Below are 14558 nucleotides of genomic sequence, written 5' to 3'. Positions count from 1 at the left end.
TACTGTCGCCGAGAATAATAAAAATAAATAAAAAAAAAAACAAACAAATATGTCTGTCGTATGTCAAAGCTGAAAAATTATATTTTTCATCTCTCTTTTAAATATTTTGTTCAATCTTGGGTATATATTTTTTAAAACTCTCACTCTGTTGCTCTCTTAAATTTTTTGTGTATATTTGTCTTTTTCTCTTGTCAAGTATCACCCCCACATAAGGTTGCCCCACTCGTTAAATAAAAAAAAAGTCGTGTAAATTGTAATAACGTGTAATATCTCAACATATCCCTTCTGTCTGCTTCTACACTCTACAGTGCCATTGTACCACAAAGCAAATTAGCAAAAACCAAACGAGAAACATTCGTCGCAAAAACGTGCACGAATTAACAAATATATTTATTGAAAGTTAAAATTATAACAAATAAATTTGTTCAACAAGGTATAACGGTTTGTTTAAATATCATTTAAATACAATATTGTGAATATAAAAATTTCATTATATAAAGTGTGGTATTTTTTCTAATTTGTTTTTTCAATTCTATTTTTTACACAGGCGTTGGATTATTTCTATACAATTGTGCAATAATTAATTTAATTACACAATAATTACAATGAAGTTATCAGCTATCATTGTTCTTTGTTGCAGTGTGCTCTTGGTTTCTGGTAAATAATTTTTAATAATTTATTATGCTATTTTTAAAATAATAAGCCACTAATTTGTCGCAGTTTTTTTCTTTTTTTTTGCGTAGTTATTTAATTTAAAATAGATATTATTATCATCATGATTTTTATTAGGTTATTTATTGTAAAATATTGTTTAATATTTTTATAAATTTTTTGAGTAATTAATAATAATTAATAATCAAATTTTCAAGATAATTTTGATTAAATGCCAAGTTGTTGTGATGTCAGACATGACGTTGCACTATTTACATTAAAAATAACAGAAAAATAAGAAGAAAAATTTTTTTGATTTTATTGGTAATAATTTATTTTAAAATTTAATTATTATTATTATTATTATCAACAAGCCAATGAACTATTAATTACAATATTATTTTATATTTTTATTTATTTTAACAAACTTCTCGAACCGGTTTATTTTTTATTTTTTTTCATTTTTTTTAATCATAAAAATAAATATATTTGTAGCCCACCATTTTTCTCTGACTCTTAAATTATCAGTATGTATTAATGGATAAATATAAAAAATGGACACAAAGAAAAATCACGTAACAGCTTTGTGACAAAATAATAATAAATAAATAAACACGTCTGGAAGATGTTTATGTATGTAAAAAAAATAAAAAAGTTTGATGACTCAGCCGCAGTTTAAAAAAGAAAAAAAAAAAAGTAAAAAGTATTTTTACAATAATTGTTCATTGTTTTGAATATTTTAATATTTTTTTTGGTTTTTATATTAGTGTTTTTAATACTGTGGAGAAAATATATCATGGTTTTATGTTATTCACATTTTTATTATCTCCAAATGACCTTCAACAGTTGCTCTCTGTAACTATTACTTTATTTTTCAATCATCGATAACCAGTTTATTTTTTTACAAAAAATAAAAAATATATATAGCTGAATAAAAATTGAATTTCTATTTGAAAAACCATAAATAAATATATTTAGCCAAACAAATAAAATGATAAGATTATTATTTTATAATATCATGTGCTTGAAAATTTACATCATCAAATTCTTCTATTATTATATTTTTATATATATTTTTTCCCATTCTCGTTTATAAAATAACAAATGTTGAATGTGTTCGTGTCCATTACAAGCGATAAGATATCTCATAATTTTTTAAACAAATAATTTCCATCACGTCATGAAGAAGAGGGAAAAAAAGAAAAAAAAAGATTCATATTTCGTTGGTTACTTTGTCATCGACAAAAAAGATTACGAAGCCAGTTAAAATTGTCCTTAATGAGATCATCAAAAACCGTCGTAGGTTTTTTTTCCTTTTATTTATTTTTTATTTCCGTTTGTTGATATTTAATTTCAATGAAATAAATATAAAATTTCATTTAATTTTTATCAATGCAAATTTGAGATATAATTTTTTTTTTCCAACTAATCACACATTTTTATATGATGATAATATACACTCTGTATTTTTTGTAGTAATATAAAAGTATTTTAAAAATAATATACAATTGTTCTGTTGTATTTTAATCAATAGTCCAAATGAGTACATACCGAGTATATTATGATAAACTTTGTGGAAATTTTCATGAGTTTTTTTTTTATTTATTTTTATTTATTTGTTTCACTGATAAAAAATAAAAAAAACAACAGGAATGTAGTTGTATGTACAATATTTATTTTAAATTTAAAAATTATGTTTTGTTTTTTTTATTTTTTGCGATATAGTAAAATGATTTATTTTTTCATATTATTCAAGCTATTGAGAAGCCAATATCAGTAGAGCCAACACCACCACCATCAAATGGAACAACTTCAACAGTAGCACCATCACCATCACCATCTCCATCTCCAACACCACCATCAAATTCAACAACAACAACAACAACAGTAGCACCATCACCACCGTCAAATTCAACAACAACAACAACAACAGTTGCACCATCACCATCTCCATCTCCAACACCACCATCAAATTCAACAACAACATCAACAACAGTAGCACCAACACCACCATCAAATTCAACAACAACAACCACAACAACAACAACAACAACTACAACCACAACAACAACAACAGTAGCACCAACACCATCTCCATCACCACCAAGCCCAGTTCCAGAACCAACAACTGGCAATTGGATATTAAATACAACAAATGAAACTTGTATTGTTATTAAAATGGCTACACAATTTGATGTTACATACTTGACAACAGATAATAAGGTAAAATTAAATATTATTAAATTAATTTATAATAAATTCTTATATTTAAATGATGATTAATATTTTTTAGACTGTTACACAACAAATTAATTTACCAAATGATAATACAACACAAGTTAGTGGTAATTGCTCTGGTAAATCAGAACAAGTCATGACAATATCATGGATGAATAATACAAATAATATGACTATTCATTTTGTCAATGATGTTAAAACTTATTCACTTCATCATATTGAAGCTGTTATTTCAAATGTTAATTTACCAAAAATTAATTCAAGTAAGTTTTTACGATAATAATTAAATAATAAAATTAATAAATTTATATATTTAATTGAATTATTTTTATTTCATAGATTATTCAATGAATCTCACTGGTGAAAGTGGATATAAAGCTCGTTTTGGTAATTCATATAAATGTTCAGCAAAACAAGATATTCAAATGAAAACAAATTTAAACAAAACAACAGTACATATTAAAATAAGCAATCTTCAATTCCAAGCATTTAAAACTGATAAATCAACAAACTTTGGTTCTGGTAAGTAGATTAATTTCATAACAATTGATTGTAAATTAAATGTTTTATTACATGATTTATTTTTTTATCAACAGCTGATGATTGTACTGATGTCACTGACATTGTACCAATTGCTGTTGGATGTGTTTTAATTGCACTAGTTGTTTTAGTACTAGTTGCATATCTTATTGGACGTAGAAACAGTCAAGCACGTGGTTATGTCAGCATGTAATCAAACACAAGCCATAATCGATTCACCTTAATATATATATATTTTTTTCTATTTAATTAGAACTTATGATACCAGTAATTACCCTAAAAAAAAATTTAAACAATCCGAATTTAAAAAACATATTTTTATTAGCTTTATTTGCCTTTTTTTTGCTTTTTTTTATGTTTCAACAATCGTGATGTCGTTTTCATGTTTAGTTGTTTTTTTTTTTTTTGATACTATCAAAATTAATGAGAAAAAATATATATATAAATCCAACGACAGAGCAAAATGAAAAAGAAAAAAAAAGAATAAAAAAACTACAGTAATAGATCTGAGTTAATATTACTTGTTTTTTTTTTTTTTTTTTTCATACAGTTTCTTCATTACATATTCTTTTTTTTTTTTGTTTAAATTTTGCTCAATAAGTTTATTAATATTATTAATATTAAAATTCTAATTATTATTAATTTTGATTAGATATATTTTTTGTAACATCAATCAAAGAGTATCATGTTTCATTTATTATTGCTTTCTTCTTATGTTTATATTATTAATGTGATAACATTCCCTTATTTTTGAAAAATATATTAACTTTTTTTTTTTTTGTCATTGATAAGCCTTGGGAATCAGTGGTTATTCAAAATTGATTGTAATAAATTTGTAAAATTCAATAAAAATTGATTAATTAAAAGAAAAAATACAAATGTTTTTATAATTATAATTTCATTTATTTATTTTTATTCTATGATAAATATTAATAATTTACAAAGAGGCTCGGTAAATAAATAATGTTATGGACGTTCAAATTTATATAAAACATATCAAGGTTTTTAGATAATAAATTATAATTATTGAATTTATTTTTATAATATTTTTTAACTAATTATAATTGTTTTTTTAATTTAGTTCATTTTAGACTATGGGATATTGGTATTGGTAATTCTTGGTCAGTTGGAAAATGGTCTGTATCAAAAGAACGTATTGCTGCTATTTGTTTTGGACTAAAAACATTACTTTTTACACCAACTGATGACTCAGCGTCACTGTTTTCAGTTGCACTTAAAGATAATATATTTAATATTAAACAAGAAAATTTTATCTGATGATTTTAAAACAGCTGTACCATTAATTAATTTATCAAGAGTTTCATTTACTAATAATAATGATAATGATGAAGTTATTGTTGGTGGTCGAGTATTGTTCATATGGATTGGGATCTATCTGGTTCATATATAGATTTTTATGTGTTTTTTCTAATTTTAGTTAATGTTGCTGTATTTATTGTAATTATGAGTGCATTACAATTATAACGAGTACGTAATTTACCTAAATGAAATTATATAATTTATAAAAATAATATCCAAGATGAACTACGGTGTTGATAACAACTTTAAAGGAAATAATTCATCACCAGGATTAATTTATATTTTAACTTCACTGAAATTTATTTTATTTATAATTTATATTTATTATTGAAATATTAAATTAATTTTATTTTTATTTGTTTGAAAATTAAATAGATTTTATATTTTATTTCCTCCTTAAAATTATAAAATAAAAATTCCCATAAAATTATTGAATTAAGAAGGGATGATACCAAGTGAGAACATCTCCTGACCAATAGTAATTAAGGATTCCCATAATAGTAATAATGAAAATAATATTAAAAAAGGTAAAAAAAAAATATTTAAATAAAATGTGAATGGTGCAAAAACTGAAAAATAATTATAAAAATTAAAAGTAAAAATTTATGTACTACTCGATATTAAAATATGTCCCTTGAATTTACCAAATATTATTTATTTATTAATTAAAAATATACCAATACGTAACAAATATTTTTTTTAATTTGTTGTAGTGTCAAAATAATTTATAAAGTTAAAAAAAAATTTAAATCTCAGACAATCAATCATTTCGTCAACTTCATAAACAGAAAAATGCGCAATGTTTTTTTGAATTTTCATTTCTTGTAATAATTTTATAAAAAATTCATTTTTCACATCAACTGGTGAACATTTATATAAACGACTAAGTACTAGCCGAGTCCAGAATTCATCTTTTGATTTCTTGATACTATTAACGATATACTTTTCGATATTATTTAGTCGGTGCTGCTCATAGTTTGTATAGTAAGTGTTTACAATGTTCCAGAAGGTTTTAATATCTTTTGAAAATGCAAGAATCTCGGGGTCAATTTCTGTTATGTCTTTTGTTTCGTATCCTTCTCCAAAAATGGTTGCTAAAAGAAAAAAAAAAGTAGAAAGCGTTAATTTGGCATCTAGTATAATGGTGGAAATAATAGTTATAATAATTAATTAAATTTCATATTGAAAATAAAAATAAAAATTGTATTTAGGATTTTAAAATATATATTATAATTTAAATTTATATTTTAAATTATTAGACATTATACACAATTTTTTTAGCAGTTAGTATATGTAAAATTAAAAATACAAAAAAAATCATTTATATAAAAAAATACGATAATCAATATTTTAAATGATCAAATTTAGACAGACTTTTATAGTCGTTAATTTACTAATTTATAAAATCCACAATACCTTTAAAAATATCACTTGAGGCAATAATGACAAGCATCACAATTATTTTTCTAAAAGCCATATTATAAAATTGGCCAATAAATAACAAATTATTAATTTATATATTTAACTGGAAATAATTATAACAACAAATTATTCACTTAAAAAAATATTTAAAAAAAAATAATTAAATAATGGAGTTTAAAAAATGTGATTTTACTCGAATAATGAAAATTTTCTACTGAGAAGATTCAGAGTTTTCTTGCCCTCGGTTTTTCAGTTTTTGTCCTTGTCTTAAAAACAGACATTTTTTTCAATACATTATCATATCTAAGCCTGGTCTCTGGGTGTCATTGTTTGTTATTATACAAGTTGGGAATCGGTAAATGTGGACTTAGGTATAAATTCAGGTAAATTTAAATTCAGATCCATGGCACCCTGCAGTAAGGGTCACCGTTTATTCTCGGATATTATGCCCTTTTACTATAATTTCGTGGACGCAGGTAGATTCAGTTCCACTTCCAAGTCTCTAGTTTTCTAGTTTTGGCTATAGTTTTACCAAGTAAAATAAACTTGAATAATTTTTTACTTGGCCTTGTTAATAGCTAAACAATAAATATCTATACCTTATTTTACCAACAAAATTTTTCAACTAATAAATGTATTATAATTAAATTTTTTTATTGTGTGTTTAAAAAATAAAAAATTACATGTGGTTTAAATGGTGCAGTGAAATTTTATTTAATGTTTTGACATTGATCAAAAATATCGATTGATATATAATTATAAAATACCAAGCCAATTCAAAGCTCTGATCCACCATGATGGTTTGCTGTCGGCATACTTTTTTTCTAACTCATAAATAATGTCATCAATTTCGTATTCCAATCTTGTTCCAATCTTATTCTTTCTTTTCATCTTTTTTAGCAAGTCTATATAAAATTCATTTTTAAAATCTGCCACTTTTAAATCCGCAATACGATTGATTAGTAAGTCAATCATTTCAGGATTTAAATCCTTTAACTCGTGGTTAATGATCCAATATCCCAGACTATATAGATGATAACGCTCCATATCAACAGAGTAGGGCTTTAAACTATCCCAGAGGGTTTCTGCTTGTTTTTCTAATTTAGCAAATTTCCTTATATCTGCTTGAAATGTTTCTAAAAACTCTGTTCTGGATAATTGTGTACTAGCAGCACTAATTGCACAGGTTACTAAAATAAAAATTTTATTATATAGAATTAATATTTTTAATTTGCAATTTTAAATACAATTAACATAATGAATAATTAAATAATATTTATAAAATCTACAATACCTCCAAAAATAACAAGCCATAAAATTGTTTTGTTAAATGCCATGTTAAAAATTTATTTATATTTATTTAGGATTCAGTAAAATAAAAAAAATAAAATAATTCAGACTGAGAGAAAAATGTGACCATACTCGAGTAAAAAAAAATTAACACTGAGATTCAGGTTTTTTTTCTTGTTCTTTTCGTCAGTTTGATGGTTTTCTATACAGATTCATAGAAATTGAGAAGAAAACAGCTGAGTAGAGATAGTTGCTTTTATTTAGTTTTTTACTATTTTTTCTTTTTATTTTTAAAACATTATGTTCGCTAAAATAGATAGCATTATGCATAAGCGTGATTTATAATCGAGTGAATAATATTTAGCAATGATTGAATACAGGTGCAAAAAATAATAAACAAATAAATAAATGTCCTTAAAAATAATATAATGATTATACAAGTAAGAAAAATATGAAATAAGTTATTTCAAATAACAAATAAACAAATTTGTCCACATTTTATGTGAATAAATGAATAATTGTAATTATTAAATTTTTAAAATTAAAATAAATATAAACAATAAATTAAACTGCTAATTTTTAATTTGGCAACAAGATCAAGCCATTTAAATAGTTGGAACTTGGAAGTTGGAAGTTGACATTATAATTTTACATGGAAATACGGCCTAAAAAAAAATGAAAACTTCACTTTAGATATGTTTTCTACAAATAATAACAATAATATAAAAAATATGGCGTTTGATTAAAAAGTATTTAAACAAACAAAAACAAAACAACTTTTGAATTGTTAAATACATAATAAAGGTACATATAGAAATTATTAAAAATGTTACGAATAAATAATTCAAAAAATTTACAAACAATTTATAAAATAAACAAAAAAACATTTAGAAATTTTCATAAAATACAGTTAAAAAATACAACAAATGATTTATCAATAAAATCATCAAAAATAATAAGAAATGATTTTATAAATTTTTTTAAAAATCATAATCACAAATATGTTCGTTCAAGTAAAGTTGTACCACTTTGTGATCCATCAGTGTCATTTATAAATGCAGGAATGAATCAATTTAAAGGAATATTTTTAAATAATCATCTTCCACCAGCAAATAGAGTAACAAATTCACAAAAATGTATTAGAGTTGGTGGTAAACATAATGATTTAAATGAAGTAGGTCATGATTCATATCATCATACATTTTTTGAAATGCTTGGCAATTGGTCATTCAATGATTACAAAAAATTTGAAGCTTGTACATATGCCTGGAATTTATTGACAAATACATTTGGTATTAATAAAAATCGTTTGTATGTAACATATTTTAAAGGTGATGAATATCTTAATTTACAACCAGATTATGAAACAAAAGAAATATGGAAAAGTATTGGTGTTAATGATGATAGAATTATTCCATTTGGTCTTAGAGATAATTTTTGGGAAATGGGATTATCTGGACCATGTGGTCCCTGTACTGAAATTCATATTGATCATAATAATTCATCAGACAATCAAGCATTCAAAGTTAATCAAGGTCACTCAGATTTAACTGAACTATGGAATATTGTATTTATTGATCATCAACGACTCCAAGATGGCACAATAACACCACTTGATACTCAACACATTGATACAGGAATGGGTTTTGAGAGACTTGTTGCAATACTTCAAAATAAAAATTCAAATTATGATACTGATTTGTTTCAACCACTATTTGATGCAATACAAAAACAATCAGGTTGTATAAATTATCAGGGTAAATTTGGTGAGCTTGATATTGGTGGTATTGATACTGCATATAGAATTGTCAGTGATCATGCTAGAATGATAACTGTTGCATTGGCTGATGGAGTTGTACCAGAAGAAAATTATAAATTAAGAAGAGTCTTAAGAAAAGCTACTAGTATTGGTATTGAAATTTTTCATTGTGATAGTTTACTTAATGAATTGAGTTATCATGTTGCAGAAAATCTTGGTGATGTTTATCCTGAAATAAAAAAAAATATAACACAGGTAAATTTTTTAATATTTTGTATTTGCTTTGTATTTATTTTCATTACTTTTTTTTATTGTAGGTACAAAAAATAATTGATCATGAAAAAGAACTTTTAATTGCATTGAGAAAAACATCTGGTAAAGAGTGGCAAAAAATTGTAAAAAATCGTCCAATATTAAAAACAATTAGTGAACAATATGCTCCTGGACTTGTACCGGGTTATAAACTTTTACAATCTGAAATTTTAAATAATAAAATTAATAAAATATCAGGTGAATTGGCATTTATACTTTATGATAGACATGGTCTTGATTTGGAGACAACAAGTGAGCTTGCTAAAGTTGAAGGTCTTGCTGTTGATGTCAATGAGTATCACAATTATATGGAAAAGGTTAAAGTGCGTTCAAGAATTGGTCTAACACAAGTTGATGAATCATTTATATCTCAAGAGACTTTGAGTGTTTTAAAATCTCGTGTTGAACCGACTGATGATTCTCACAAATATAATTATAGCTTTGAAAATAATCAGCATCAATTTCCAAGGCTAGAAACAAAAATTACTGGAATTATTGTTAATGGTAATTTAATTGAAGGAAATTCATTGCAATTGGAAAAACAAAATTTAAAAAATCTTCATGTTGGTATTGTGTTAGAAAAAACATCAATGTATGCACCAGAAGGTGGACAACAATCAGACTGTGGTAAAATTCAAATTAAAAATATTTCTATTGACATTAAAAAAGTTATAAAAATTCAAGATATTGTAATCCACTTTGGCAGTATTGATCCATCATCTTTGATTGATGAAAAAGAAACATTAAACATTGGAGACAATGCAATAGTTAATTTAAATGAAGAAAAAAGAGTTGGTTTGATGAGACATCATACTGCAACTCATTTACTAAATGCAGCACTGAGAAAAATATATCCAGCAATTGCACAACGTGGTAGTGTTGTCAAGGATGAACATTTAGTATTTATCTTCAATGGATTTGGTATTAAAATAACCCAAAATGACGTTGAATTATTAGAAAAAATTATCAATGATGCTATTAATTCTAGACTTTCTATTGTCACCAAAGAAATAAATGGAATTGAGTTGATGGGAGATATGGATTTAACACTTGTTCCTGGAGAAAATTATCCATCTAATGGTATAAGAATTGTTGAAATTGAAGGACCAGAACTCAAGTCTAGGTAATATACATATATTTTTTTCTTCTAAACTTTCTTGAATGATGACAATAAACTCGTTGTTGTTTTTATTTAGAGAAGCTTGCTGTGGAACACATCTACTTAACACAAGTGCTCTTGAATATTTTAAAATAACAGAAGTAAATACAAAAGGTCCATCAAGTAGAATAATAAAAGCTGTTGCTGGATCAAAAGCAAAAGATCTCAAATCAGCATCGAATAATCTTCAAAAATCATTTATGAATTCTGAAAATTTAAAATCACATAATACAAGAGAAATGGTTAAAGCATTTATTCATTTAGAAATGGAAAATGCTATTAAAACAAACAAAGATCCATATCTTGTTCATTGTATTAAATTAAATAATATGGAAGTTGAAAGTATTCCTCTGCAAATTGCAATTGATTATTCAATAAATTCACCAGTATTTTTAATTGTTAAAAATAACAGAAAACTTAAAGCTAGATGTTTTGTACCAAAGGTAATTTAAATCACATATAAATTGCTTTTTGCTTTAATTAAAAAAAAAAAACAATAACAAAGCTATTTATTTAAAATTTTATTTTTCAGGAATTTATAACAGATAAATTTAATGCTAAATTATGGATGGAACATGTTAGTCCAATAATAAAATCAAAAATTGGATCATTTAATGATGAAAATCCTCTTGAAATAAGTCACACAAGAGTTGTTAAATTATCACGTGAAGAACTTGATGATTTATCAAAAAAAGCAATTGAAAAAGCTCAATATTTTGTGTCAAATAATTTTGTAAAAATATAATCAGGTATTTAAATATTAAAATATAACAACTTAGCTTTTTTTTTTTTTTTTAAACAATTATAAACAAATTGATTATTCAAGGAAGATAAAATTATAAATATTATTTAAATATTTATTAAAGAAGCAAAAAAACATATATATATTTTCTAAGATTTTATTAATTATTATTTAATAACGTTTTTGATCTTTTTCAACATGATTTTTATAGAATGTTTTGAGTGCTTGCCACTGGGCTGTATGAAGAAGAATATGTTCTCGTTTACTTTTCATAAAATCAACAGCTTCTGAAGGTGTCCAGCCATGTTTCTAAATGAATAAAAATAAAGGAAAATTGTTATTTTGTTATTTAAAATTTTGTATATTTGTTTTTTAAATTTACCTTCATCAAATAACAACCAACCAATGTTGCACTTCTCGTTCTTCCAGCTTTACAATGTACATAAACAGTACCATTATTTACATTTGAAGATTTATCATTGTTACCACTAAATTTATTTATAAAATTAACTCCTTTTTGTAGTTTATCTTGACACGGTGTTTCGAAGATGTCAGTTGTTGATAACTGAAGAAATTGTACATTATGTACTGCCCAGTCCTGTAACAATAAAAATATTATATATATATTCTTTTGTTATTTAAATAAAAATATATTATTATATTTTATTTTTATACTTACTTCTGATGTATTTGAAAAAAGCTTGAGCTCATAATCCTCGTTCATTGATACAACAGCAGAAATATTTTCATCACTGACAAGCTTAATTAAAAATATTTAAATTATTGTTTATGTATTTATTTTTTTTTAAATAATCAATTTAATAACAAGATAAAAATTTATTATCACCTGTTTGGTCATATTTCTAAATGGTAGAGCACCAAGAATTACAGTGTCATCAATTCTATCGTACCATCTTCTTGATGATACTTTTTCCATCATCATATTGTAAAATAATGAAGGAAGAAATGTTGCTCTTGCAAACATACTTGCTAAAATAATAATTAAATAAATATTATTAAAATTTTTTAGTTTATATTTTTTGGATAATTTTTAAACTCGTTGTTATTGTGTCAAAGAATATTTACTAAGTAATGTGAAAGTCACGAATAACTGTTATTACTAGGTGAAATCAAGAGGTGGAAAAATTCAAAGTGGGGATATCAAAGATCTCCTTGTGAAAAATATAAATAAGATAACTTTAATAATATAATATATAATTTAATTTTATATTTGAAATTAATTAATCAACAAAGATTTCGATTTGAAGATTATAATTTATTGTAAAAAATTAATTTCGATTGGTAAAAAAGTGACAAATTGAGTTTGATTTCTTTTAACACAATTATTTCGAAAATATAAAATTTTTGTTTGAATAACACAAGTCGGCGAGTCATTTATTCCTCAAGCAATCAAGAAATTCTAAATATTTTAAAATCTCAATTCAATCTCAACTGATGATTTTCAAAAAAAAAAAATTAAATTAAATAATTTCTCCAATGATTTCCAAACACATGCGAAATAATAATAAATTTTTTGTTTTCAATATAATATAAACAAATTTATTAATCATTTAAAATTTACAATAAAAAAAATCATGAAAAAATTGTAAATTTAGCAATTAAAGTATATCTTCATCAAGACAAATTCTACCAAGTTCACCAGTTCTAAATATTCTTATAAAATGTTCAGCAGCATAAACAAAATCAGGTCGTTGTATATATTGTCCATCATAATTTTTAATTTTTTTAACTCTACCCATTTTTAATGCAACCATTGCCAATACATCAATGATATTATCATTTGGCTCCTTCAAGCCAAGTTTTTCAACATACTCAAATTTACGTTGTTTATTTAACCAAAATAATAAATAATCAGCAATAATTTCTTGTCCAACAAGATGATCTTGTAATGAACCAACAAGTGCAAGTTTTAAACCAGCATAAATATCTCTAACATATGGTGTATAAATACCAGGTGTATCAAGTAAATAAACTAATGGTTTTTCATTAATTTTAATTCTAGTTAATACTGAACGTGTTACACCAGCAAGATTACCAACAGCAGTTGCATTACCTTTATGTAAATAATTATTTCTTAAACGATTTATTAATGATGATTTACCAACATTTGGTGCACCAATAATCATTGTAACATATTCAATTTCAGTCATACGATTATAACGATTTGATTGTTCAATTAATTCAACAGATATTGGAAGTAATGATTTCATTCCTTGACATGTTTGATCTTTAAAATTTGTAAATATTATTTTATCATAACCCTCGGCTTTTAATTTTTTACGTATTATTGATTCTTTTGACATATCAGCAAGATCCATTTTATTTAATACAAGTATATGAGGTTTTAAACCACTAACTGTATTACGAAATTCTTGTAGACGACCAGTTAATGGTAATCTTGCATCATGTACTTCAATAATACAATCAATACTTTTTAATTTTTGTTGCATTTGACGTAGACCTTTTCGCATGTGACCCGGAAACCATTGGACTGTTTCTTTATGAATAACACGAAATTTATCACGAAATGTTTTTGCTACATTACCTCCTACATTTGCCATTTTTTATTATTTTTTATTATCAATAATTCTTGATGATTAAATTGGTGATGTTTTTAATTTTTTTATTTATATTTTTGAGCAGTTGATGCTGTTGGAACTTTGGAAGCACTGGATCTGATGATGATGATGATGATGACAATTGTTGATTACTGAAAATATATAGGTATATTTATTATTCAATTTTAATTATTAAATTATTGTTGATGATTATTACTATTGTTTAATTTTTTAATTCAACAATTTTAATAAATTAAAATCATTATTGATCATAACCATTGAAAGTATTTATTATTATTTTTTTTTTATAGTTTTCGGTGGTTTTGTTTATGACTTTTAGAGTTACCAAAAATTTTATCGATTTTTAATTTTATTAGAACTTACTTGTTGCTGTTTATAGAGAATAATTTTAATTAATTATTTTTATTAACAAGTTGTGTGTGCGTTTTTTTTTTTCTTTTGATAATACAACCGAATTAATTTTTTCTATTTTTTATATCTAGATTTGGTCTAGATGGCGTACTTGCTTGATCAATTTTTTTTTTT

The 14558-nt window shown here is 24.2% G+C and overlaps 4 protein-coding genes across 6 annotated transcripts; 2 read left to right on the top strand and 2 right to left on the bottom strand.

The window, feature by feature from the left end:
• Window positions 1-38: 38 nt before the first annotated feature.
• LOC122861025 (lysosome-associated membrane glycoprotein 1-like) lies at window positions 39-4302 on the top strand. 3 transcript variants are annotated; one of them, XM_044165173.1, is made up of 7 exons: window positions 72-433; window positions 548-657; window positions 2408-2515; window positions 2561-2874; window positions 2945-3152; window positions 3229-3411; window positions 3486-4302. In XM_044165173.1, the coding sequence occupies exons 2-7, from the start codon at window positions 606-608 to the stop codon at window positions 3620-3622; spliced, it is 1002 nt and encodes a 333-aa protein (XP_044021108.1). In that variant the 5' UTR covers window positions 72-433; window positions 548-605; the 3' UTR covers window positions 3623-4302. The 3 variants fall into 3 exon arrangements, with proteins under 3 accessions (XP_044021106.1, XP_044021108.1, XP_044021107.1); XM_044165171.1 differs by having other exon boundaries at window positions 39-433; window positions 2408-2874; XM_044165172.1 differs by having other exon boundaries at window positions 198-441; window positions 2408-2874.
• Window positions 4303-8287: 3985 nt separating this feature from the next.
• Window positions 8288-11758, top strand: LOC122861021 (alanine--tRNA ligase, mitochondrial). Its single transcript, XM_044165164.1, has 5 exons — window positions 8288-9475; window positions 9538-10655; window positions 10729-11134; window positions 11224-11440; window positions 11645-11758. The coding sequence occupies exons 1-4, from the start codon at window positions 8288-8290 to the stop codon at window positions 11434-11436; spliced, it is 2925 nt and encodes a 974-aa protein (XP_044021099.1). The 3' UTR covers window positions 11437-11440; window positions 11645-11758.
• Window positions 11577-14113, bottom strand: LOC122861024 (phosphatidylglycerophosphatase and protein-tyrosine phosphatase 1). The gene is made up of 5 exons (XM_044165170.1): window positions 14000-14113; window positions 12281-12423; window positions 12113-12193; window positions 11816-12031; window positions 11577-11742 (listed from the first exon to the last, which is right to left on the bottom strand). The coding sequence occupies exons 1-5, from the start codon at window positions 14013-14015 to the stop codon at window positions 11605-11607; spliced, it is 594 nt and encodes a 197-aa protein (XP_044021105.1). The 5' UTR covers window positions 14016-14113; the 3' UTR covers window positions 11577-11604.
• LOC122861023 (mitochondrial GTPase 1) lies at window positions 12459-14015 on the bottom strand. Its single transcript, XM_044165169.1, has one exon. The coding sequence runs from the start codon at window positions 14013-14015 to the stop codon at window positions 13053-13055; it is 963 nt and encodes a 320-aa protein (XP_044021104.1). The 3' UTR covers window positions 12459-13052.
• Window positions 14114-14558: the final 445 nt, after the last annotated feature.

Source organism: Aphidius gifuensis, linkage group LG1 (genome assembly GCF_014905175.1).
Source record: "Aphidius gifuensis isolate YNYX2018 linkage group LG1, ASM1490517v1, whole genome shotgun sequence".
NCBI lineage: Eukaryota > Metazoa > Arthropoda > Insecta > Hymenoptera > Braconidae > Aphidius > Aphidius gifuensis.
Note: the sequence above shows the minus strand (reverse complement) of the source record. Positions and strands in the feature narration are given on the sequence as shown.